The sequence below is a fragment of the Mesoplodon mirus genome (genome assembly GCF_964341445.2).
Source record: "Mesoplodon mirus genome assembly, chromosome: 15".
In the NCBI taxonomy this organism is placed as follows: domain Eukaryota; kingdom Metazoa; phylum Chordata; class Mammalia; order Artiodactyla; family Ziphiidae; genus Mesoplodon; species Mesoplodon mirus.
In genome coordinates, this window is record NC_138991.1 from 50485089 (window position 1) to 50512522 (window position 27434).

Genomic DNA, 27434 nt, shown 5'->3' on the forward strand with positions numbered 1-27434 from the left:
CCATTCCCCCTGCCAGTGGTGAGTTTAGACAGGGCACATGACCCATTTCTTGCTACTTAGATGGGGGCTTAGAGGAAAAGTTTCCTTTTTTTTTTTTGGCCGCACTGCACGGCCCGTGGGATCCTAGTTCCTCGACCAGGGATCGAACCCAGGCCCTCAGCAGTGAAAGCGCCGAGTCCCAACCACTGGACCGCCAGGGAATTCCCAAAGTTGTTCTTAAAGAGGAACCGAAGACTCCCCATCTTTCTGCCTTCGGATGCTGCCATGTCTGGACATTATGTGTGGAATGGCTACAGCCACTTTGCTGCTATCTGGGGGTGGCAGAGCAGAGAAAAGAACGGAACCTGCCTGGCCCAGAGCCTTCACTTGTTATTCAACAGAACACACTGAATTATTTTTGAAGGGCCAGTTAGGTGTTTGTTCCTTGCAGCCAGCATCCCAATTGATGATAAAACTGACAATGTCACAAATGGCTTCCCTAACCCATTCATGGGGATTTAATATTTGAAAAGTCATTCATCAAGACCAATATCAAAGTGGTTTCTGGGAAGACTGGGAAAGAGATATTCTTAAAATGATCACACTGATACTCCTTAACATGCACAAATAATCACTCACTCAACACCTGCCTGTGAAGCGACTTTAATGTACTTACTAGCCACTATTTTAGGCACTGGCAATAGCAGTGAGGAAATCAGACAGAAATCCATGACCTTGGATGCTTATTCTCTCTTTCGTACACACACATGCAAGTGCACATGTGCACACACATGCACAAATGAATGAGCTATCTTGGCCCACCACTTCTGAAAAGACGAAATAGGGCAAATGCTAACATATGGACAAAGTGTTCTGGCCATTAAGACAAGACAAATGCTTTAAAAGTTCTCTTTTCACAGGAGATGAATGCATTAAAAATGCATCCAAGAATGTAACTTAAAAAAAAAAAAAAGGGCTCATTGTCATTACCCTTAAGTGTCCAGGAGCCAAATGCTATATAGATCCCAGGACGGTCTGTTAGAGGTTATTAATTTTTTTTTTCTGAGAAGTGACAGGATTGATTATCTTTGGCAAGAACAAGATGAACAACAGTTCAAAAGCAGACTGAGGTCAAAAAAAGCCTATTGGCTGAGATAAACCATTGAAAAACTTGCAGCTCTGAATACATGTTCACAGACACATCAGAACTTGAAGATTCATTAGGCCCCTACATTTCGTTTGTTTATATATTTGTTTTTTATAAAAATTATAAAAATAAGAAATGCTTATAGACAGAAGTTCAAATAATATTGTCATGTATCAAGTAAATTATGAGTGCCCTCCCTCCCAACTCCCACTTCCTAGGGATCAACAGTGTCAACATTTGGTGTTTATCCTTCTAGGCTTTTGTCTATGCCCTATGAATACGTAGTTTTTGTTGTAGAAGACTTTTGTTCTGTTTTACAAAAATGGATAGTCTTATACATATTGAGCTACAATTTGCCTTTTTTACTCAAGAATCTAGCATGGGCCTCCCTCCTCCCATGTTAGTACACACAAATCTACCTCATTCTTTTTAATGCCTGAGGAATCCACATCATGTATGTAACTATTTTTCAAACTGCTCCAAATTGATGAAGTTTTTTAGATGTTTTATTTTTAACCAATTATAGCCTCATGAGAAATTGCAGAAATAGTATAGGTGCTGGGTATTATCACCCAGCCTCCCCCAGTGGTAACACCTTACATAACTATAGTGCATTGTCAAAATCAGGAAACTGACATTGGTATAATATAATTAACTAGACTATTTCACCAGGTTTTTCATGCACCTTTTTTTTGTGGGGTAAAGGGTATATCTTTGTGACACTTCATTAACATATTTGGATTTGTATAGCCACCATCACATTTAACTACTGGATTTTTAAGGTTATCTCCAGATTAGGGTTATCTACCCACATCAACAATATAGGAAAAGAAAAAAGAAGTTGGGTCAATAACACATTTCTGTTTTCTAAACTGAGATTAACTCATATGCAGCCCAGAGTGCTCAGAAGATATGTACTTATACTTTTACTAAATAGCCTTCCAATCAGCATTTACAATTATTGCTCCATAAAAAAAAGTGAACTAAATGATACACATATCACATTTTCCTTATTTTTCTAGATGAAACAAACATGTAAAACAGTAGGCAAAATCATAAACTAATCTTAAAAGCTAACACCTTTCCTCCAATCCAGAGTTAATATGGCTCAAGTCTCAAAGAAATAAAATATTTCAGTGTGAATAAAAAGAAATTTTATACCCCAGGTAGTAAAACGAGAAATTTTTAATTTTTCCTTTATTTATCTTTCTCTGGGGATTTTTCCCTAATTCAAAAGAATGAAAATAACACACCTATATGCTTGAGAGGGATTTATCATCAACCAAGACTAGTCTTAGATTTGCATTATGAGCCTAATCATATATTAGAATGTTTAAAGGGCAATTTATAGTACGACCATCGGAGTAGCAGTCCCATGGGTCAATCTGTTCAAGTCCCACCTTAACATGTAGCAGTTAACAGGAGACACCTAGAAAGAAAGAGTCTAAAGCAGTCAAGGGAACAAATCTGTTGGTTTCAGTCACTGCCAAAATGGCTACATGACTTCTTTCTAACTGTGTGACTGTAAGAAGTTTGTAAGCCTCAGGTACCCCATCCGTAAAATGGGGATAACAGCAACACCTAGCTTAGGGAAGCTCTGAGAGTGAATTAAGGTAGCCCAAGTAAAGTAACTAATACAGGCAGACCTCAGAGATATTGCACGTTCTGCTCCAGACCACTGCAATAAAGTGAATATTCCAAAAAAGCAAGTCACACGAATTTTTTGCTTTCTCAGTGCAAATAAAAGTTATGTCTACACTATACTGGAGTCTATTATATGTGTGATGGCATTATGTCTAAAAAAAGTACGTACCTTCATTAAAAAATATTTTATTGCTAAAAAATGCTAACCATCATCTGAGCCTTCAGTGAGTCGTACTTTTTTTGCAACAGTAACATCAAAGATCACTGATCACAGGTCACCATAACAAATAATAATGAAAAAGTTTGAAATATTGCAAGAATTACCAAACTGTGACACAGAGACACAAAGTGAGCAAAATGCTGTTAGAAAAATGGCACTAATAGACTTGCTCGACGCAGGGTTGCCACAAACCTTCAATTTATGAAAATGCACTATTTGCGAAGTGCTCATAAAGCACAGCACAACAAAACGAGCGGTGCCTGTGGGCGCATGGCAGAGGGAGTCTCAGAAAGAGGTGGTTAAGGGCTCAAAGCTTAGCAGCATCTCAGACCCATCTCCCTGCTCCATTCTTCACAGCCAACCAACACTGCCTTCTAAACTCTTCCTGAAAGGTCACAAAATTTTCCTAACAATAGGTATTTGTTATAATGTTAAGTGAGGGAAAAGCATCATAAAATCATACAGGAAATATTTCTCATCTACAAAACACAATTACAGAGCAAGAATGAAAGTGGAGAGAGAAATATTAAAGAGAAAATGCACCAAAACGTTAACAGTGACCAGTTATCCATGACAGAATTTTAGGTGGCTCCTTTTCTCCTTTCAACCTTTCTGTCTTTTCCAAATTCTTTCCAATGAATATGTACTCTCCCATCCATCCTGCCTCTTGTTTTTTCCATGGCTGCCAAATAGTTCTCCTCTAATCCATCTCATACGCTTCTGCCAGTTTGATCTTCAAGCACCACTTTTTTCAAATTATCCCCCTGATCAAAAATCTTCGAGCACTGTCTGGTCTCCATGACATGATGTTCAACAACCTCTGCCTGAGCCACTCCCAGTCACCTTATCCCTCACTCTTCTCCAGTAATGCTTGTCTCCTTATTATGTCCGTCTATACAGGTCCCACCCCTCGAACCCTCCTTACTGTCCCCCTGCTCATCTCCTGGCCTTCAAGTCAGTCCAGGCTCCCATCTGCTGTTAAGGTCAAAGACAACAATGGTAACCACCCCCATCTGCCCGCTGCCTACCATGCACCAGCTCTTGGCCATGCGCTTGACGCGCACTGTCAGTCGTCTCGTAAGAGCCCTTCGAGGAAGGTTCTATTATTAGCCCCATTTTACAGCTGGTAATAGTGAAACACAAAGAGGTAAAGCAGCCCAAGGCAACACAGCCACAGTTTGAACCCAGGTCTGCCCGACTACCTGCCCCAGCCTCTACCACTTTCCTCTTCCCTCCTTCAACGGTGACGACCTGCATCACACAGCTTAGCAAGTGATCATGGGATTCCATACCAGACAAGATAAAAAGCTGCTGAAAATGATGAGCAGCTTATCAAGGATTCGTTTTCATTGCCCAAAAGCAGGTTTTATGAAATGGTTGCTTTTTTTCTCTGCAGAATGTGCCTAAAATTGGGGGCATAAATGTTTTTCACTTACTCTAATTTTAATTGTATAAGGGGAAAAAATCCTGTCTTTAAACAACAAAAAAGCCTTTTTGAATAATCACTCCTTGATTTTTGGGGGGGAAGGGATTTGATATTTCAATTTCGATCTGAAATTTCATATGTCAGATATTTGCAGCTGAAGGCATTTCTCCCTTCTCTCATCTATATAGCTCTCCCTTCCTCTCTCACACCTACCTGTCATGTGTATTGCCAGCTGCTGCAGACAAACTCCTACATTCTGGAGGGGCGGCCTCTTACAGACACACACAGCTCCAACTCCCCGGTGGACACATCCCAGCCACCGTCAAAGAGCTCTTAGGTATCATATTGTCACACACATCTTCAGCACCACCCTGCACACTGACATTAATTCTTCCACATTTTGAAAATGACTTTTTTTATGAGACACTGCAAGTTCCTTATTTAAATGCCCCAAGAATCAGAGTTTATTATTATTCAGGTGACCTAATTTTTTTAATCACTTCTGCTAGTACAATAATGATTCCTAGAGTTTTACTCCCCAGGAAGCCTCTACTCCCAGCTTCTGCCATCCTTTGAGATTACTGGCACTTAAAAGGAAGAATGCCTCATGACATGTACTTTTTGTTTTAAATCCAATTTTGCTTTTCATTAAAGTAAGGAGAAAAAAATAAGTGTTCTCATTTTCAAATGATTCCGTCTTGCTCATAGGTTTCAGTCATTCAGCTGAATTGGTCAAGTTCATGATACCTCTTCCCAGGAGCCTGGGCCAGCGTGTGGTGGCTGAGACTACACTGAAGATCACAGAGAATGGCCAGCAAGTTTTCAAAGAATCTTCTGTTAAACTGGCTTGATTTAAAATCAATTTACTCAATGGTAAAAAATTCACCTGAAATATGAGATGTCCCTATTTTTCTCCTCATACTTTAGGATTTGGAAAAACTTAAATATATGCAAGACATTATACTTACTGAAAAGTTAAAAAACAGGGCAAGAAAAATAAGTTAAGACGATCCAAAATCTTGCCCTCCAGCGATATTTTGCCATGTCTCTCTCCCAATTCTCTTGTGCAGATAGGAAAATCACGTTTGCAATCCCAGTGACACAACATTCAAGCGCTGTGTGTGGGGCTCCACTAAGCACTGTAAATGGACTCTCTTGTCTGATCCATGCAGTAGACTAGAAAATAGGAATTATTACTGCTCCCATTTCACAGATAAAGAAAAAAGCTGAGTGATTAGGGACAAGTGACTTGGCCTCTGCTTTAGTCCGACAGCTGTAAACAACAGAGCTGAGATTCAGATTTAGGCAACCCGACTCCAGGGCCCACACTTGAACACCAGGCCACACTACCACTTAGGACACACACAGTAACAGGTGTAACTTCTTTTTTTCACTTGAGCACCCCTTACATCAGTATGTACTCCATCGTGGGTCTCCATCATCTTAAATGGCCCCATAACATTCCACTGAGTACACAGACCATAATTTAACCAATCCCCTTCTGATGGCTGTCTCCACTGTTTCACTAGCATGAACGCAGCTACACATGTATATGTGTGTGTGTTTATGCACTCATCAAGTTATTTCTATTGGATATTTTAAAAAGTGGATTGTTTAGTCAAAGTCGTATCTTTTTTTTCTTAACAGCTGTCAGTATGTGTTTGCAGATACAGGGAAAAGGCAGGTAGATTTGAATTTTGCTTTACTCCAAATATCCTTGTTTTGTAGCAAGGTCTCTTTTTCCCTCACAAAGAATAAATTCTCAACCATCAACGAGAAGACAACAGAAGCTTCATCTATCACAGTTTTTGTGACAATCTGAAACTCATGTTCCACTGAAATTGCTTCTCAGTCTTAGGGAAGAAAAAGAGTATTTCTGCTATGATTCTGACTTCACTTTAATCCCTGACAATGCTTCAATTAGACAAAAAAGAAAAGAAAAAAATTTTTAAGAGCGATTACGTATCTGAGTTTCACTTTCCTTCCATGAAATGGAGAAAATATTATCTGCTTTATGACTTTATTAACTTATTATCAACACAAAAGGAGTGCATGAAGGTTAGTAAGAGGCAATGAAGCCTGCTGGCCCTGGAGTCGGATTCAATGGGTTTGTGTCTAGTCACTGCCACTTTCTAGCTGTGTGACCTTATGTAGGTATTTGGCCTCTCTGGGCCCCTACATCCCCCTCCCAGAGTTGGCAAACAAGGCAAGGCAGGAAAAGTGCTAAGCGCAGAACCAGTCACAACAGTGAGCCGTTATGAAAGGGCCCTGATTATGTCACTGGGCACACAGGTGTAGGGCTTGTTATGACACAGAAGAGAGGAGCCCTCCTTGGTGGTGAGCTTCACAATGAAGCCACCTGGCAGTTACCTCGGGGGCATGGTAGGAAATGCACTGGAAGATCCAGTCCATGGCAGGCGAGTACAAGGGGAGGTAGGATGGAAGCTCCACTCCCTGGAGCACCAGCTGGTTCTGGACCGTATCGCCGTGAATCTACAGGAGACAAAATAAACACTCAAAAGAAGGGGAAGTCACATAATAAACGAAGAGCATGTAACTCACAGACTGCGCATATCTGCAAGCATTTGGACGGCCCCGAGAGAAATAGCCTGGCTTCTCAGGGTTTTTTTAAACTAGAAAAAAACACACAAAGTTTCCCATGTCACCAGGATGAGCTGTTCTGGGAATGTGTGCTGTGCAGAAAAGTAACCTGATAAAAATGGAGCCAGCAGATGCTACGAAGAAAGGCTGATCAACGGGAGATGTTTCCTGGTAACACATGCATATTAACCCTCTCTGCTTGTTCAGTACAATCAGCACATTTTAATTGTGTGTAACAGACTCGAGTGTAATTTTATAGGGTTTACACATCCAAAGGACTTTAAGGCAATCTCGACTTGGAAAACCAACTGGGTTTTTTGAATTTGTGATCATGTAGCTATTACATCAATTAGCTGCTCTGATTGATAGTGTACTCTTACCTGTTTGAATGTGAGGAGGAAGTCAAAAAAGTTCTTATTCAGGCTTTCTTTGAGATGTGGAGCCACTTCCATGCCCACCTGTAGCCAATCAAAATGAAATTACCTTGACCATGGAAAAACAGGTTGTAAATAACATATACAGTGTGATGTCATTTTTGTAAATTAAAAATATACATATAGATAGATATAGGCAGAGAGGTCCAGCAAATTAACTTTAATTCTTTTTGCTTATCTGTTTTCTTATTCAATAAGCGTATCTTGCTTTTATAAGAAAAACCACAGAAGCTATTTTTAATGAAAAAAGGGCAACATTTGCAGTAATCATCTCAGCAATTTCCCAGAGGTAATGAAAGTATGACTGAACAGATGACCAAGGGAACAAATCAATACAGCACTAAGGAGAAATGTACTCTCAAGATCATGTGTACGATAGTCTCTTCCTCTCTAAAAAATGATAAACACACATGTGGCTGTACTTAATGAAGCAAAAAGATTCTGGTATGTAAGAGGCTCAGTTGGGACTTCACTGTTGCATTGTTAAAATACATGGATTCATTCTTTGCTGGGCAGTCATGGAAGCAGACATAAATTTTGATGTATTTTAAGCCGTTTTTTATTAGACAAGCATGAAGCCTAACAATGCTGTAATCCACTGGTTCCTTCGTTCATTGTTTTAAAAAGATGGTAACATTTTCAGCTGAAAAAATTTGCTAATCATAGAGAAGGTGGCCAGAGCCCTAGGGTTGGATGGAAAAGTGAAGGTCTCAGCTATGGCAGGGAGTGCAAGTATATAAAACAAAACAGAGCATCATAATGTTCCTTAAACTGAGCTCCTTGGAATACACCTCAATTCCACACTGCTGCTTTAGCACAAAAACAACTTTGTAAGGGGAGTTGCTTTCTGGGACCTGGTTCCTTCCAAGGGGGACAGATTCCTGCCACTCACCTCCCCCCCTACCCAGAGGTCATAAAAATTCATGATAACGAGGTTTTTTAGATGTCTGTAAAGAATTCCTTTGAGAAGAATTATGCAAGGTCCACTGGGGCGGTAAATTCCAAGGGCATCTCTATGGCTGTTGGGGATGCTTCCAAGGACAGGCACAGAGATTAAAAAAAAAATACTAACAGATGTCAGATCCACTTCTACTGTGTTCTGATTCTATTATCTTTCCTTCCACCAATCATTTTGTAGAAAAGGCAATAATTACCTGTTAGGCGACAGCAAAAAAAAAAAAAGCCCAGTGGACAAGCAGTGGAGAGGAACCGAAGGGGCCACGACTTAGGAGTTAATCATACTTTCCTTTAATAAACAGCTTTGAGGTCCCCCCATGCCCTGCCTACTCACTGCCTTTGCGGTTTTTTTGCGGTACGCGGGCCTCTCACTGTAGTGGCCTCTCCCGTTGCGGAGCACAGGCTCCGGATGCGCAGGCTCAGGGGCCATGGCTCACGGGCCCAGCCGCTCCGTGGCATGTGGGATCCTCCCGGAACGGGGCACGAACCCGTGTCCCCTGCATCGGCAGGCGGACTCTCAACCACTGCGCCACCAGGGAAGCCCTGCCTTTGTGTTTTGTTTATCTCTTCCCATAAAGCTAAATGAGCAGCTTAGAAATCTGCTTGGGTCTAAAAGATTTCTACCTAGAGTAGCAAGGGTAGTTTCTCATGATTTCCATCTGCTGTTGCTGCCTGCCTGGCATTCATTCCCTCTGTTTCTGGAATCAGTAAAGTGGATTTGTCTTCAGGGAATCAAACTTCCCTCTCAGACCAGGAGGTCTGTGGCAGAGCCGGACCGAGCCGACCCTGAGCTGCAGGGGTGGGCACGTGACCCAGGCTCAGTCCATAGGCATATCCCATCCCATGGCCACAGTGACGGGTCTATCTGTGGACAAGGGACCCAAGGTGGTGCAGTGAGTTTCTGCCCTGAAACTCTGGCTGGAACTACCGTGGAAAAGGCATTCTTGCCACTGGAGTTCCTAAGTCAAGAGGATGGAAGTCTTTCCACCATATGGAAAAAGAAAGCCTCAGAGTGAAGTCACACAGAGGAGAGCAGAGCTGAGCAATGAGGGAGGAGACAATTCCTGACGTGGTTTGGGGGCCCTGGGTCTGCCATGCATGCACTACCCCAGGCTCTTCAGACGCACAGGCCAACAATTTCCCCCCTTTTGCTTCAAAGTACTATGAACTGGGGTTTTGCCACTTGTAATTGAAAGAATCCTTCCTAATGCACACTGTCTCCTTCTTTTTATATCAAAAGATTTTCAGTAACTACCCAACCAGGGAAATCAGTGCTCTGCCTAAATTGACACAAATGATTTCAGATACAGCGCATCTCATCACCAGCTTGCCTGGGGTGGGTCTGTAATCTCTCCTCATTTCCACTGAGTTTTAAAGTTGCATCTGTCATGCAAAGGCACGTTATATGCAACAAATATCATCTTTCACTAGGCTGTGTACCTTACTTCAAACTTTAAAACTGGAACAGGTTTGTAAGGAATGAATTATTTCCACCCACTTTCTGATTTCTGTTTAATAACTGTGTGTCATAAAACACACTGAGATTCTAGATCTTTATTATTCTACTATTACTGACGTCAAGGTGAGTTCAAAGAATGTGAAGTGTCCTACAAGGGGAAAGGCAGCAGAGCACAAATACACAAGTGATAGTATCCTTTCATCCCACCGCAGGATCCAGCAGCATTTTGCACAGAATAGGCCCTCAGCAAACACTGAAACGGCTGGAGCATTCAAGCTCCCGACATTCCAAAGCTGAAGCTCTAGGAAACATATCTGATATTCCTGTATGAAAGATCCATGCCAAGTTTCAAGCAGATGGAAATGCATAAATACTTTGGCCTCGATTACTACGAGGGAGCAAGTGCCCTTAAATGGAAAGCTTTTTCTTTCTTTCTTTTTTTTTCCTCCCTTATCAGGGAGTGGACCTATAAAAAGTATCCTTCCTAAGGACGTCTGCTACTCACTCTGAGGGCAATGACTGTTTGATTTCTTTGTGACACTGGAGACCACAGGGCTTCTGTCATTTGTTAGACGTCACATAGAAGAAGCAGATCAAAGGCTACGGTCCTCGCCTTCTGATTTCTTGGTATTGGAAGTCTGGGGTTCATCAGGACCCCACAGAACAGGGGCAATAACCCCTCTCTAAAGGTGAACAATGCCAACGGAACTAGCACGGGGGACTCCCACAGAAAGCTGCCAGAGGCAAAGGCCCCATGGGAGTTGAAGAAAAATGACTGTAAACTCTCCACAGGGTTCATTTTTCATAAATGAAAAACTTACTAGTTTTAAGTAGGAGCTTCACCGTGCTTTAAAGGAGAGAAAGGCTGAGTGATTTACAATCCTCACCAGCACAGCAGCCCTCCAAGGCCAGGCGACACAGACCCTGACGCCCGCCGTCACCAGGAGCGCCTCTCCCTGCCAGACAGCCCTCACCAACTCGCACTCCGATCCAACTCTTTAATACAGAGACCAAAAAACTAATAAAACAATCGAATTCAAAGACAAAGGGAAAGCACGTTTCGAGTCAATGAAAAGCAACCTATCAGCCGAAAGGCTTTGGGAGCCTCCTTCCCAGCAAGAAGGGAGAAACAATTAGTTCTGAAACTTAGTTCATTTGTAAGAAGATGACCTTAAACACCCCCTAATTAGAGTTACTGGTAAGTGGGTCTACTTCGAAATTAATTTTTAAAAGGAATCCTACAGCTCTGCTTTCTGTGAACAAGCTGTGCTCTAAAATTAGCAGCTAATAAAGTCCTTCTTCCAGTGACTGGTGAGGTGGCGGGGAGGGAGAAGCGTGAACATTAGAGGAGACAGGACACGGTCACAGGCGCGAGTGCAGGGACGCAGCTTACCCTGCACAGGTAGGCCCTGGCGTACACCGACACCAGAGGGTCCCCGATCCCTCGGACCATGCAAGTCAGCCGGGGCAGACACTCTGAAATCCCCCTGTTAGAGACAAAAAGACAGCAGCATTACACCTCGTGGGAGAACTCTTTGTTCTTTCTTTTTTTTTTAATAAAAAAAGCTAGACTTCCTAAATGCAGGGGGGGAAATCAAGCTTCAGAATGAAACCAAGGTCAGAGTTTGAGTCTTCTAAGGCCATGTAACAAGAGTCTTTCTCTCTTGCCACGATTCATTCTTTGAATAGTTTATCTTTACCATTTGCTCAGTGCTGGAGTCTAACCTTCACTCTTTTCCTGCTTGAGGTCACATTTATTTTACTAATTTAACGAGTTTTGTCCCCCAGTTATTTTCCATTGACAGGTCGCTCCTTGACCTTCTTGATATTTTCGTCGTATCTATATTCCTTTGGTACTGATTTGCTGCCCTGTGCCCCGCCCCTTCCTAACACCTGACACCTAGCACCTCAGGCTAACATCAGCATCCCCCTCAGTGTGAACTGTGACTTATTTATTCCTCCTGCCACATGGGACTTCCACCTGCCTTAGGCATTATTCTCCCCCAACTGGTGAGGCAAAATAACTCTTTCTTCAGCACCATGTCATCCCCCCAAACTCCCCCAGGCATCCCCAGATCCCAATCAAACACATTTGGTACACATTCTAAATCCAACCCAACTATTCCTCAGAGCACTGTGAGTCAGCCCATGGCTTTGAGGAGCTGATTATCTAGACGGTATCCAACACCACTCAGTATTTCAGCAGCTCTGCAGAAAGCAGATCTGGTTTCTCCCGGCTCTGCAAAACTACTCTCAGTACAATGTCCGAGGTGACCCAGAGTAGCAAAGGGCTTAGGGGCAAAGGCTTTTCCTTCTGACATCATCTTGGACAGCAGCAGTAAAGACACTGAGTGAGGGCCCACGGGTGTCGCTCCCAGTGTGTTGTGTCCAGCTCACCAGACCCTCACAGACCCCTTCTTAGGGCCTTGTTCACAGAGGAGACTGGGGGTCAGAGATGCTAAGTAACTTTCTCAAGACCACACAGCTAGTAATAGCAGAGCTAGGATTCAAATACAGTTGAGCTGAACTTCCAAGAGTTAGTCAACCAACTGCTCCCAGCTTGAGTTTTCTTCTCTGTAAAATGGAAATTAAAAAGCTATCTCTACTTTAAGTTTTCATTTGGATTAAACGAGAAAATGGATGGAAGATGCTTAACACCAGATCTGCTACACACTAAGTATTCAAAGAATGACAGCTACTATCACATCGTCATTAGCATGTGTGTGTATGTGCGTGCACAGGCATATATGAGAAGTTTTTTGGAAATGTATGGTCCCGGACTTTAAGAAGAGCCTTACGGGGCTTCCCTGGTGGCTCAGTGGTTGAGAGTCCGCCTGCCGATGCAGGGGACACGGGTTCGTGCCCCGGTCCGGGAAGATCCCACATGCCGTGGAGCGGCTGGGCCTGTGAGCCATGGCCGCTGAGCCTGCACGTCCGGAGCCTGTGCTCCGCAACGGGAGAGGCCACAACAGTGAGAGGCCCGTGTACCGCAAAAACAAAAAAAAAAAGAAGAAGAAGAGCCTTACGTTTTGGAGAGGAACTTGTTACACTTCAGGATGGATGCTTCCACATAGCTACAAAAACATTCTGTTAAGGAAGACATTTTCCAGATGGTCTGTTCCCTATGGGGAAAAGCCTAAACTATTCATGCAGAGAACTTGGTGTGTCTTCAGGAGGGGGGCCACAGTGACTCTCAACAATCCAGAGAATTAAATTAGTGAGTGGCTTGTGGTTTCTATATTTGGTTTTCAAGGTTTTATATTTATTTAAAATAAAATCTGGAAAACATTGTACGCTGATTTATGGTTGCATGCTGAAATTCAAACTGGGTTTTGAGCATTTCCAATCGAGGCTTTATGGGGAAAAGGATGAAACTTAGAGAACTAAGATTCCATTTGTGTATAAGTTGAATTCTCTGTCCTTCAACACTGGTGTTTGTGCAGAGAAGCCTGACCCTGTTCCTTTCAAATCCTTGAAACCAGAGAAAACACAAAAAGATGAAGCATTTTAATTGAGAAAATTAATGTGGGAATGTTCCTCAGGGAAACAAAAGCCTGGTAAATGGCACTATAGTCAAAGTAAAAAAACAGAAAACTGGGGAGAGCCAGAGTCCAAGGACCTTGTGGACAATGTGGCTGGCCCTGTACTTCCAGGCTAGCAACCATAACAGAACTGCATTTTCAACAAGAATTTCAGGGCAGCTCATTACATGGCTTCTACTAGCAGTACAAATCTTGCAGCCTATCTTTAAAACCATCAGACAGAAAAAAGGATACAATCTCGGAATGAGTTCCCTGATGGAAGCAATCTTGAAAAACCAATTTAAGCATGTTTCTTTGGCTGTGTCATTTACATTCTCTGGAGAGAAGTGATCTGTAAAACAAAAATAATATCTATCAGCCCCCTAATTCTTGGGATCTGTTAGAGCTGCTATGAGTCCTGGGACAAAAAAAAAGTTACAATGGAGCAGAAGAAGCGGTGGGGCACCCAGTCCTTCTATGCTTTTCCTTCCAAATATCATTATTATTAGGAAACAATTGGTGACAATGATAGCTGACACACAAAGGCTTTCTAAGTGCCAGGTGCCGTTCAGAGTGCTTTATAGACATCAGCTCACCTAATCCCTACAAGAACCTTCCAAGTTATATACTTTTATTGTCCTCTTTCATAGACACAGAGGGCAAGGCACAGAGAAGTTTAGGGACTTGCCCAGGGCACACAGGAAACCGATGTAAGAGTTCCTTTTGGACCCGCCATCTGCGGTGGCACCGCCGCCAATATGCAGATTTTCGTGAAGACCCTGACGGGGAAGACCATCACTCTCGAGGTCGAACCCTCAGATACAATAGAAAATGTAAAGGCCAAGATCCAGGATACGGAAGGAATTCCTCCTGGCCAGCAAAGACTGATCTTTGCTGGCAAGCAACTGGAAGATGGACATACTTTGTCTGACCACAACACTCAAAAGGAGTCCACTCTTCATCTTCTGTTGAGACTTCATGGTGGTGCTAAGGAAGAAGAAGTCTTACACCACTCCCAGGCAGAACAAGCATAAGAGAAAGAAGGTTAAGCTGGCTGTCCTGAAATACTATAAGGTGGAGGAGAATGGCAAAATCAGTTGCCTTCGTCGGAAGTGCCCTTCAGATAAACGTGGTGCTGGAGTTTGTATGGTCAGCCACTTTGACAGACATTATTGTGGCAAATGTTGTCTGACCTATTGTTTCAACAAACCAGAAGACAAGTGATTGCATACTGGTTAATAAAAGACACGAACTAATGAAAAAAAAAAACAAAACAGACGTTAAGAGTTAGAATTCAACTCAGGCAGTCTGGCTCCGCAGCCTATATTCTTAGCCACTGCCTCTAATTTAATCCAGAGGTTCTTGGTGTACCCACCAGTAATTATGGTGATACTATTGAGAATTCCAGATGCTTGAGGAACCTGCAACTGTAATATTAAATGTGATCGATCAGTGTTTGTGCTCTAAATATCACTTGAAAGGTAAATCAAGACCCTGAGGCGAGAAACCAGCCAGAGTTAGGCTGCCAGCTCAATATGGCACTAAGCCTTGAGTCACTTTGTGGCAAAACTGCCACTTTCCCCTATTATCTACTCTCTTCCTCTTTTATAGAACTCTCATTTTCTGCTGGGCATACGGCCATCCTTGCAGCTCAGTGTGGCCATGTGACCAAGTTCTGGTCCCAGGATATAAACAAAAGTGCAAGGTCTGGGAATTAGCTGTAAGGGAAAGGACTTGATCTTCATTCCTTCTTCCTTCCTGCCAGCTAGAATGCAGATATGATGGCTGTGACCTCCATAACCAGCTTGAACCACAAGAGCAAGACAGAAGTCAGGACTGTTGGCACCACGGGCTGGCTGCCCAACTAGCCCTGATCTTCCTTACTGTGATTTTGAGTTTTCTGGCACTGACAACCAAGCCCAATCATGACATACATTTTAATAAGGAATGGAAAAGAGTACGGAAAAATGAAAACAAAAACAAACAACAAAAAACTCATCAACACCAAGAAGGCCACTGTTGAACTCTTCCACGAAAGTGATTTCTTCTAAATGATCCACACAGATTGGAGCCCGATCCCACCACTGGGCGTGCTTTACACTTTCAGGATTCAATCAAAACAGGAGAAATTAATTACTATAGAATATAACAGATGAACATTAGCTTATTGGTCTCATCTTGTTGTTCAGTGGGTCATTGTTCATCCGTGATTCTACTTTCTGCTATTTGGTGGCACACCATTAAGGTGATCAAAATATCTATGGAATCAGCAAAAAGATAAAACTCTAGTTACTTCACGAGCAGAGAACAGTCACTAATCACAACGGCAGATATTTTGGAATTGCAATCTCAAGGATTTGTCTATTTTTGGACGTTCTGGCATGCTTCATTCATTCGAGAATTTTTCACTTGTCATTTTCAAAGGGAAGGGAAATTACCATTTTCCCTTTCCTGGCCTGAACCCGTGCACTTAAAAGTAACTTTTTTTCAAGTTCCAAGAGATCCAGACAGGAAAAGATAAGGGCTATTCTTAAATTCGTTTGTCAACCTTGCCTTTTGGAAAAGGGAGAGGTGGGGTTAATTTCCCTTCATATGACCAAATCATGTGACTTGAGACCCAAAAGCAAAAATAAGTCTCTGAGGTCATCTAAGAAAAACTCTTGCTTTTCAGTGGAGGGAACGGAGTGCAGCAAAGCATGGGATGACAGGGATTCGGGCTGCCAGAGAGAGCTGGACATCACACCAAAGGCAAGTTGCCCTGCATGTACACATTGACTGAAAGCTATACAATAATCTGCATATGCAATATAAAGGCTTTAGGCTTTCCTTCCAGCTCAAGGGATAATTCAGGAAAAGGATTATGTTATGCAGGACTTTAAAATATTATAGAAAAAAGTAAATAAACAAAACTGGAAGAAAAAAAATGATACAGAAAACTCAGTATTACATTACTTCATTTGCTCAATACAAACGTCTTAGGAACCAACTAAAAGTGATATTCTAGGCTCCAGGCAGATAACAGCACATAAGAGAGACCCTGCCCTCATGAAGCTGACATTCCAGTGGGGGAAGAAACATAATAAACACAGAAAAGAATAAGTATGCAAACAAGATAACATCCAATAGCAGTCAACACTATGAAAGATATAAAACTAGGTATGGAATAGAGAGTGACCTGAGTTAATTTGGCGGGGGGGGGGGGCAATTCATTAGACAGGGTGCCAGTCAGAGAAGGCTCCTGCAGACGTAGCATTTGAGCTGAGCCCTGAATTATAAAAAGGAGCTAGCCATGCTTAGATGTGGAGGAAATGTATTCCAGGAGGAAGAAACAGCAAGTGCAAAGGCCCTGTGGTAGGTATGACCTCTGGTGTGGTCAAAGAACAGGACAGGGAGCCAAATTGGTGAGAGCAAGAAGGGGGGAAGCAGGCATCACAAACCAGGTCATGCAGGGTTGCAGCCTTGGTGAGGAGTCTGAGAGTTCTTCTAAGTATGATGGAAACTCCCTGAAGAGTTCTGAGCAGAGGAATGGCATGACATGACATGACATGACTTATACTTCAGTGCTTGAGCTGCTACATGGAGAATGAATTCAGAATTTGGAAATTAATTAAGAAGAGGCTTTGATGTAACAAAGAGCAAAGATATTTTCCTCTAGTTCTCACTTATTTTTCTTTTATGGTGCTTCTTTTTTCAACCCTAACTTCTGTGGATATTTTAGGAGGAGGGAGGATACCAGGGACTCTAGTTCTCTTTCATTTGCCAAGTCTCTACCCTGGCAGTGAGAGGTCTCTTTACGTAACAAGGCTTATAGGGGTGCCACGTCACCTTAATATGTGCCTGAAAGGCCAGGTCAGTTAAGGACATTGCTTATCCAGATGCAGCTTACATCAGCCATGGAGAAAAACTGAAGATAGGAATGTCCCCAGTTGATGAGGAGAACCACAACACAATAAACCCAAGTTATTTCTCCCAACATGGAAATAAAATTGTTCTATCACTTAGAATACATTGCGTCTTCACTCATATGCTGGATTAAGAAATGTTGGGGAAGAACTACCACAACTAGTAGCATGTACTTTCCGTGGACCCAAAGGACACTGGCATCTTCCTGAGCTCATAAGAGCTATGCCTTAGTCAAAACTCCTGAAGGTAAAGGGCTCAAATACTAAGTTCACAATCTGAACTTGATTCAAATGGAAAGAATGAGTACACACGCCACCGGACTTCTCTCTCCACATAATTTCTTTAGGCAGAATTCTGCATAGTAGGTTTCAAAAGCTTTCTTCATAATTACTGTTAAGAGTCACCCCCAACATTATTGATGTTTTTGAGAAAAGTTTGCCCCTCTCCCTTTCAGGTTCTGGGAAGCAGAAAACACATGCAGATGAAGATTTTAACTGAAAGGGGGGAAAATGAAATTATTTTCAAGAAAGCAAAAGCCTGATTCAAGGTAAAAAAAAAAAAAAAAGGTATTTTGGGAGGGAAGAATTTAGTGATAAACGTGCTAATTAGTATATTTAGATAAGAACTAAAAGTGAACATGAAAGTAGCCTTTTATTTTCAATTTTTATAGTTTAGGTAGGGAGAAAGTTATTAGTAATTCTTCCGTAACTAGCCCCAAAATGTTGTTTGTATAGTCAGTGAAAACTGAGAGGAAGGAAATCTATTGCAATAGGTGCAAACACAAATGCCTTAGGGGCCAGTCAGGTAACATAAATATTTTTAAGCAGTTAGGTATACAACAATAGGAAGAAGTAGAACCTATATGAAGAAGCATTTTAAAAAATACTGTTATAGCCAAAGAAAACACCTATCTGGGTTTATTTCTGCCTGCAGGCTAAGAATTTACTGCTGCTGGTATAGCATATGGAGAAAAGTTGGCAAGTGTAAAACAAATGCACCCGAGTTTCCCAAATCCTTATGTTCACAGAGAAGGCCTTTCCATCAGGCTGGTCCCTGCCTCCAAGTCTTGAGAAGCCTAGAATGTGGGAGGAGCTGTTAAAAAACATCGCAGGTATGATGTGGTGGAGGGGAGGGTCTAGAGCAGCACTGTCCAGTGGAAATATCATGTGAGCAGCATTCAAAAAGCTAAAACAGAACAGGTGAAATTTTAACAACATACTTCAATTAATCCAATTCATCTAAAATATCAGTTCAACATGTAATCAACTTAAAAATTAGTGAGATACTTCATGGTCTTTTATTTGTATAAGTCTCTGAGGGACTTCCCTGGTGGTCCAGTGGTTAAGACTCTGCACTTCCACTGTAGCGGGCGTGGGTTTGATCCCTGGTCGGGGAACTAAGATCCCACATGCCACTCAGTGTAGCCAAAAGAAAAAAATAAGTCTCTGAAATCCAGGGTATTTTTTTTTTTTAATACTCACAGCACATCTCAGTTTGGACTGGCCACATCTCTAGTGCTCAAGAGCCCCACGTGACCAGTGGCCACCATATTGGATGGCGCAGGCCCAGCGCTAAGAACCAGGCTCTCGCTAGCTGGTGGCAGGGCTGTGGGCAAGTCCCTGACTCTTCCCCACTGGGTTTGCCCACCTACAATGAGACAAGGTGATTCCTAAGAGCTTTTCTAACCCTAAAGGTCTGTAGAGTTCTGTCTTTCTCTCTGAGAAATGTACATATTAAATAGTTTTTAACAATATAGATAGATGGAAGGAAGGAAGGAAGGTAAGAAAGGAAAAAAAGGAAAGAAGGAGAGAAAAAAGAGACAGTGAAAGAGAGCAAAATAGAGAAAGAGAAAGAAAAGGAAGGAAGGAAGGAAGGAAGGAAGAAAGAGACAGAAAGGCAAGACAGATAAAGAGACAAAAAGAAAAGAGATCAAATTACGGGTACTGTCACATGCCATCTCTTCATCCTCCAAGGAAGTGCCGCTGCTAGAAGCAGAAGGAGGTGGGATGAAGGTGGAGTGCGCTTGTTCTAACTTGTACGCGCTTCCTCTCAGCAGTGCTAGGAACTTGAAAGGAGGAATAAGAGGGAAAGCACGCTGTTGCTGGGAGTTCCATGCTGCTGGCCCCAGCACCATCATTTATGTGACAAAAGAAATTTGTGATCTAGCTGTCCCATTATAACCTCCTGAGAGTTTAAAACTGAGTGGCAATAAATTTAATGCACACATCACTTGGGCACAGAATGTAGATTCAAAGCATCTGTTATTATTGATTTATTTGATATTGTTCCTTAATATAAAGTTGGTTTTATAAAGTAATTTGCTTCTTAGGAAAAACATATAGGAAAAATATTTAAATGTCCAGCAGCAGAGAACTTGAAGTTGGTATAAAAGTTCAGTTGAATCTAATTGTAATACCTCTTCATTCTTGCAGATTCAAATTACTTGCCCAAATCCCTAGCTGGGCTGTTGGAAAATCTAATGTTTTTTGAAGACTGAGATGATCAGAAATCCGTAAAGGCGTTTCTTTAACTTTTGACACACCAAAACAAACAAACAAACAAAAAACCCTTATTTCAGGTCTCAACAAATCCTGACTTGATATAAACCTTCTAATCCTGACTTGAGGGCAGCATGAAACCCATGGAAAAGCTAAGACATTACCTGGTAAGATGCTGTGGTTATCCATACACATGGAAAAGATGCGCTCGTATACCAGTTTTCCTGGGGAGAAAAGGACATATGGTGTCAGCATTGTGCCCTTCAGGAGCAAAAAATAAATTAATGTTTGTTAATTAGGGACAGAGATGGTGGCATCTCCCATATGAGCTTCTACTTGTGATAGTATGCTGCCACCTAGTGGGACAAATTTTTAGCCATGATTCTTTTTTAATTAAAAGAGGGGACTTTCTGCTCTAGGCAGAAAAGTGATCCTTCACTTATGCTAAGCAAAATAAGTCAGACAGAGAAAGACAAATACTGTATGATTTCACTTGTATGTGGAATCTAAAAAAAAAAACAAACAAAAAAGAACAAACATAACAAAACAGAGAGTCATAGATACAGAGAACAAACAGGTGGTTGCCAGTGGGGAGGGGAAGGAGAGAAATAGGTGAGAGAGATAAATGAGTCATGGCTATGAAATATATGGTGTGGGGAATATAGTCAATAACTATGTATGATCTTTGTAAAATGACAAATAGTAACTAGACTTATTGTGGTGATCATTTTGAAATGTACAGAAATATCAAATCACTGTGCTGTATAACAGGAACTAACATAGGTCAATTATACTTCAAAAAGAAACAAAAAAACTCGCAGCAAAAGAGATCAGATTTGTGGTTATCAAAGTGGGGGGAGGGGGAATTGGATGAAGGCAGTCAAAAGGTACTAACTTCCAGTTATAAGATAAATAAGTGCTAGGGATGTAATGTACAACATGATACATATAATTAACACTGCTGTATGCGATATATGAAAGTTAAGAGAGTAAACCCTAAGAGTTCTCGTCATAACGAAAAAATTTTTTTTCTATTTCTTTAATTTTGTATCTATAGGAGAGGATGGATTTTCACTGAACTTACTGTAGTAATCAGTTCATGCTTTATGTAAGTCAAGTCATTATGCTGTACTTCGTAAACTTATACAGTGCTGTATATCAATTATATCTCAATTAAACTGGAAGAAAAAACCCCCAGATTTCCTGCTTCTTCACATACTATGTGCCACAAATGACCCACATGCCTATAGGATAAAAATGAGCTTGAACAGATTAGTAGCTGCCCCCTGAAAACTACCCAGTTTGCCACGGTCTCCACTGCTCCCTACTGTCTCTCATCAACAGCCTGCTTCACGCACTTACGTAATCTTCCTGGTACCTAGAAACACTGGAATTTGAGATTCATCTAGGTATACAAGTTCTACAAGGGCAGAGATTTGTACCTGTTTTGTTCACTGACATATTCCCAGTACCTAGATCAGTGCCTGACATATAGTGGGTGCTTCATCTTTGTTGGATGGATAGATGAACATATTTTAGGTTGTGTGGGTCAGAGATCACCACTGCAACTACTCAACTCTGCTACTGTAGCTCAAAAGCAGCCACAGACAATAGGTAAACAAATGGATGTGGCTGTTTCCAATAAAACTTTACTTACAAATACAAGTGTGCAGTCTGGACTTGGTCTACAGGCCAGCCTAGCACAAAAAGTTTTATGTATTCTGTACAAATGTTATTTTGGAAAATGCTATCAATATTCAAAGGATAAAAGTTACACAGTTCTATTCATTTTCTGGACCTTCCCAAATCACCTTTGATGTTGAAAGTATTTTCCCATGCCCATTTTCCCCCGCACAACCCCACCATTCAGGGCTACAAAGAACCACACCCCTTGTCCATATGCGGAAAAAGACAGGAGAGTTATAGGATCATTTCTAGTCAAAGAACATGAGATCAAATGACATCACCAAGAAATGACAGAATGCTAGGTTAACATGCAGGAAGCCAGCCAAGCTGAGAAGAGCCCGAGATGCCTCTTCCAGTGTGGACTACTTACATTACCATCACTGAAAGACACTTGTTAAAAATGTCCATTCCTGGGGCTCACCTCAGAGCCAGTGAAAAAGGATATTCTGGGGGGTGAAGACTAGGAATATGAATTTTGAATAACCTTAATGGGAAATTCTTATACACACTCAAGTGTGAGAACCATTGATTCAGGCAGGCACTGTGGGTCTCTGAGCTAAGACTTGCCTTAGGTGTGGGAATCTCTAACTGCCAAAAGCCTCCCTCCTCCCTCTAACCCAGGGATTCTCAACCTTGGCTGAACACTCCGAGCACCTGGGGCACTTGAAAATATGCTGATGCCTACGTCTGTTCTCAGAGATGCTAATGTAAATGATCTGGGGCACAGCTTGACCATCAGAAAGAAGTGTTTTTAAAGCTCCCCAGGTATGCAGCCGAGGATGAGAATCACTGTCCCAAACCTTGGATTCAATTTAGAAGTTCCCAGGAAGACTCAGGGACCAAGTTTCAGCTCTCAAAGCCACCTGCCTTTGTCCTCCTGGCAGGAAGTGACCTGCAGTCACGGGCTCCCCAAGGCAGCCACACCTGATGCCAAGAGAGGCCTCCTCTGAGATGAGCACAGAACCCCCGGCATTGGAACTACACGCAGTTTATCTTGGCCATCACACAGCACAGCAAGCCACGCTGGGCAACCATGTAACTTCTCATACCTCCTAGAGTGCGTGGACCGGGCTTAAGAGAACCCAATGCCTTTACTTCCTCCACAAAAAGCTTGCCATCTCTCCAAAACTAGCTTTCTTTTAAAAACGAAAGCACAATTTTTATATTTCACCTTCATATCCTAAGGCCTTTAACCACAAAACCATTTTTGGCCAAAAGAGTTTGGTGAATATTTGTTTTCCTTTGTTAAGTTAGTGGACAACTATTTTGAGAAATAATACCTGACCCTAGATTTTCTTTCTTGATTCACTTTCTTATAAATCAAGGACATTAATATAGATCAGTAACAACAGTGACAAGTTAACAGTTTCTGAGCACCTTACTTTGTGCCAGGCACGGCTCTAAGTTGTTTACACTGACCCTGCCAGCTCCTAGAAGAGGAAAGACATCATGTGCTTCCTACATATTCTCTCATTTAATTCTCTCCAGAAATCCCCAGAGGCAAGGCCTATTATGCCCATTTCACAAGTGAAGAAACCAAGGCTCAAGTTCATACAACCCTGTAGGAGAGGCAAGGAATGCAGGCAGAGAGACGCCAGAGCCCAGTTCTGTGCTCACTGCCTCCAGGGAAATCCCAGCTAAAGCGCTGCAGTTGCAGACGCTGGGGCCGTGTCCTGCATCCTTGCCCAGCCAGACGCTCCCACCCTCGGTCAGCCTCTTTCACAACCACTGACCACCTGCCCCCGTACAGCAGCACATCTTCCTGTGGAGCAGAGAGCTAACAGCGACACATGCACAATGGACCTCAGCACTCCGAGCTGCCACCCAAGCAAGGCCAGTTCCGCCCCCTTTTTAAAAGGTGAAAGCTGCTCCTTAGCCCCAAAGCATAAAAAAGTGTCCTCGAGCACCTGCACATGCAGGCTGCCTCGCACTGAGGAAAGCTATTTGCAACAGATCTGGACAAGGGCACCTCTGGGAACGCTTTGAATAGGTAAAACATGCCCACCATTCAAAATTCAAAAGGCTGCAGGAGGTACTCAATGAAGGTTCTCTCTCAGCCCGTCCTGTCCCATCCAGCTCACAGCTCAAACCACCCTCTGAGGGTCCCTTTTATTAGCTCCTTGGGGATCCTTCTAATGTTTCTTTAGGCATACGCAAGTGAAAACAACCAAGCGCTCTAATTCTTCCTCCTTTCTTAAACAAAAGGGAACATACTCTATAGCAGTTCTGCATCTTGAGTTTTTCACCTGATAATGTACCCTGGGGATCTTTCCACATTGGAGCACAGCACGTCCTCACTCTCAGAGGCCTCCTCGTACTGCAGCATACAGACGTGCCATCGTTTGTTTAACTGGTCTCCTGTGGATGGTCACCTGGGTTGTTGGATGAATTCCCAGAGGCAAAGTTGCTGGGTCAAAGGTACACGCATTTGTAGTTTTGTAGAGAGAATTTCCCCCGTGAGCCAAGTACAAGAGAAATAAAGCAGGTGCTCTGACTGCAGAGAGAACTCAATTTGAGTCCCAGCTCTGCCACTCACTACCCTGGGGACTTGGACAAGCTGCTTTACCTCCCTGTGCCTCAGGCTCCTCAGCTGTGAAGTGGGAATATTACAGATCCTACCTCATAGAGCTGTTCTGAGGACGGCATGCCTTAAGATCACTAAAGCACCTAGAACAGAGTCAGGCCCAAGGAAAACCCTTATTTGCTGAGGATTTATCACCGTTATTCTCAACTCCCAGCCCAGCTAATTTCTGGGATACAGCAAGGACGGCAGGCATCTACACCGCGTCCTGGCCGGCCGAGGCATGGGACTGGGCCGCCACCACAGAGGCTGACAGAATGGCCGCCCCAAATTCTCACAAGGTTAACGTCTGGATCTGGCCAGGCTTGCAGGCTCATCAGCATCTCAGAGCTAGTCTCACCCAGGGATGCTGACTCATGCAAAAGAAACCTGCAGGAGGCTGGGGAGGGAAACCAGAAGGCCAATGTGTCAACCCACCATGAGAAACAGAATTGTCAGGAGAACCAGACATAGCCACTGGCCTCTCTCGCTGACTGACATCCTCGCTCCCTGAAGGCAAGCTGGGTATGAGGACAAGTCAAGGCCCAAGGGGTGTGCGATGGATATCTGTTCTGAGAGCCTAACACACCCATCTGTCCTGGGTCACCTTCCCCCATCCCCACCGCCTCCCGGGGGCCATGCCACCCTCATTTTTCACCTGAAGTGCTGCACTGGCCTCCCAACCGGGCCCCCCGTTCCACCCTCGCCCTACCATCTAGTCTCAACACAGCAGCCAGAGGGAGCCCATTAAAACCCAAACTGGAGGGGCTTCCCTGGTGGTGCAGTGGTTGAGAGTCCGCCTGCCGATGCAGGGGACACGGGTTCGTGCCCCGGTCCGGGAAGATCCCACATGCCGCGGAGCAGCTGGGCCCGTGAGCCATGGCCGCTGAGCCTGCGCGCCCGGAGCCTGTGCTCCACAACGGGAGAGGACACAACAGTGAGAGGCCCGCGTACCGGGGTGGGGGGGGGGGGAACCCAAAACAGGAACTTGCGCCTCCTGGGCTCAACACCCTGGGCGGCTCCTCATGCCCTCGGGCTCAAAGCCCAAGTCCCTCCAATGGCCTACATGGCCCACCAGGCTCTCTGGCCACATCCCCACCCCACCCGCCCCCCTCCAGCCACGCTGGCCTCTCAGTTCTCCAGACCTGCCAGGCCTGCTCCTACCACAGGGTGTTTGCACTGGCTGTTCCTTGTTCATAAGTCGGCCCCACATTGCCAGCATACGGCTCATCTCTCACCTCCTTCAAGCACTTGCCCACACACCGACTTCCCAGCGAGGCCTCCTCCGACCACCCCCATTTAAATAAAAGCGCTGCCCGCTTCACCCTGCTCTGGTTTGGGTTTTCTTCATCCATAGCACCAATCCTTGTCTAACACACAATCAGGTTTACTTATTTGTTCTGCGAATCCTCTCTTTCTGGCACAGCCCACGAAGGCAGGGATTTTTGTTTCTTATTTACTGACACAACCTCAGCACCCAGCAGAGTGCCCGATGCCACCTTCCCGGATCATCTGAACCCAAAGGTCCCGTCTTTTGGCCGGGACATCTCTTCCTTTAGCCCAGTTAGCTCCCATTCCCCTTTTCTCTGGCAACAGCATCACCCTTTCTCCTTTGGGGCAACCAGCTCTGGATAACCTGCACATTTCATCCCCCAGATCCCATAACGGGCTCAGGGACTGACGTGTGATCCAAGCCAGGCCAATGAGATGGAATTCCAGGACTTCTGTTGGAAAGCGAGGATAAAAGTTCCTTCCTTGTCCTGGGACTACTAGCAGCAAAACTGATAAAAGTTGAGGCCACCTTGTGGAGCTTAAGAATGAAGCCAACCCAAGAAAAAGTACTAGAAAAAGCCAAGGTCCTGAAGATACTGTTTGAGTTCCTGAATCCAGCTATACCTGAAGCCAGAAACTACCCCTGGCCTTTTCAACATAAGCCAATAAATACTCCCCCCTTTTCCAAGAGGAAATGAATGAGTTAGGTTTTCTATCACTTATTCTAGCTAATACACTCAGGTCCCCGGTCTCCTGCACAGAAATAAATGGGTCTCTCTGAATGACATTTCATTTTCTGACACATTTGACCTTTCAATGGGTCACAGACAAGACTTGCCAGGTTGGGAGCCCATCGGTCCTTCCTCGGCAAGACAGCAAAGGTCTGTTCCGACCCCCTATGTGTTCGGTTCTCAGAAGATGACTGTCTCCTAGTTCTTGCAGGACACCTCTCTGTAGGATGAACGCCATGTACAGCCTACAGGCTGCACGATTTGGGCAAACTGCTAATGGCGTGATGTTCTGGCCACTGACCATCACCAAGCAGCATGGAGACCTCCTGTTCCTCCAAGGGGCTCCTGGTTAATCTCTTCAGTCTAAACCTCTCTGCTGCACTCCCGAAGATCGTTCGGCTTGAGGGGTGGAGTGCGGGACGAGGGGCAGCCACAGTGATGCAGGAAGACCTCATAGGAGCTGCAGCCATCATCCATGGGGCAGAGAACAGGGGCTTGGACTAAGGTTTTAACAGAGAAGACAGAAAAATGGACACACTGGGGAGAGATTGAGGAGGGTGAATTGAAGAACCTGGTGACGGGCTGGACATGGGGCACAGGGGAGAAGACTCAGATTTCCAGTGTGGGCATGGGGGTACACGGTGTCGCCATCCCCTGAGACAGAAACCCAGCGCGGGTGGGGAAGGGCTGGGAGGAGATGCCAGGTTCAGTTCTGAACAAAGTGAGTTCCAGATGCCATGAGCCTGCTGGCGATGGACCGAGGCTGGTCTGTGTAAGACGTGTGCTCCCCAGCCCACCTTGCTTCGCTCACTCGCCTCGCTAGCCTATCAGAAGGTTAGAAACACACAATTTAAAATTCTTTCAAAAACAGCACCCGCACCCTTGCTCCCCTCATTAGAGCAGGGGAGCAAGGGTAGGGGTGGGAGTTTTGGTCTCCCTCGTGACTTACCTAGCAATTTAAACCACAGCAGAACCCAGTTTAAAGCAACTCTACCATCCAACTTCTGGCAAAACAAACGTACTTCTTAGATGTGAGATGAATAAAACTAGTACTTACCAAATGTATCGAGTATGTCGGTGATAAGGACAAATTTGCTTGGGTAGAACTGAATAACGCTTGTGTCCGAAAGAAGCTTTGAACACTAGAAAAAGAGAAGAGGAAAGAAAAGTCACTGTCATGTCTGACTGGGTTGGAACACTCCAGGCCTGGAAAATTAAGGATCTCCACAAACAAGTGCAAGTATATACCATGTGCCAGGCCTGGTGCTAGTCACTGGAGGTATAATGACAAGCAAAACCACCGTGCTTTTGACAAAGGGAGTCAACTCTGCTCACAAGAGAGCCTCTTAATGAAAGGCACCATCACCTCCCTCAGGAAAGCCACGACTCAGGAATC

General features: G+C 43.7%; 1 protein-coding gene and 1 pseudogene across 3 annotated transcripts in view; one reads left to right on the forward strand and one right to left on the reverse strand.

Moving 5' to 3' along the window:
- The window catches only part of VPS35L (VPS35 endosomal protein sorting factor like), a 128649-nt gene that overhangs the window by 74162 nt on the left and 27053 nt on the right, over positions 1–27434 (reverse strand). For both annotated transcript variants that reach the window (XM_082600412.1, XM_082600413.1), the window contains exons 8-14: positions 27096–27180; positions 19954–20013; positions 13644–13740; positions 12894–12941; positions 11261–11354; positions 7398–7475; positions 6787–6909 (exon numbers count right to left, since the gene is read on the reverse strand). In XM_082600412.1, the coding sequence (XP_082456538.1) occupies positions 6787–6909; positions 7398–7475; positions 11261–11354; positions 12894–12941; positions 13644–13740; positions 19954–20013; positions 27096–27180 (585 nt within the window). The remainder of the gene's footprint in view (positions 1–6786; positions 6910–7397; positions 7476–11260; positions 11355–12893; positions 12942–13643; positions 13741–19953; positions 20014–27095; positions 27181–27434) is intronic.
- LOC309816923 (ubiquitin-ribosomal protein eS31 fusion protein-like) lies at positions 14106–14612 on the forward strand (annotated as a pseudogene). Its single transcript has one exon. The product of its transcript is annotated as a ubiquitin-ribosomal protein eS31 fusion protein-like (transcript).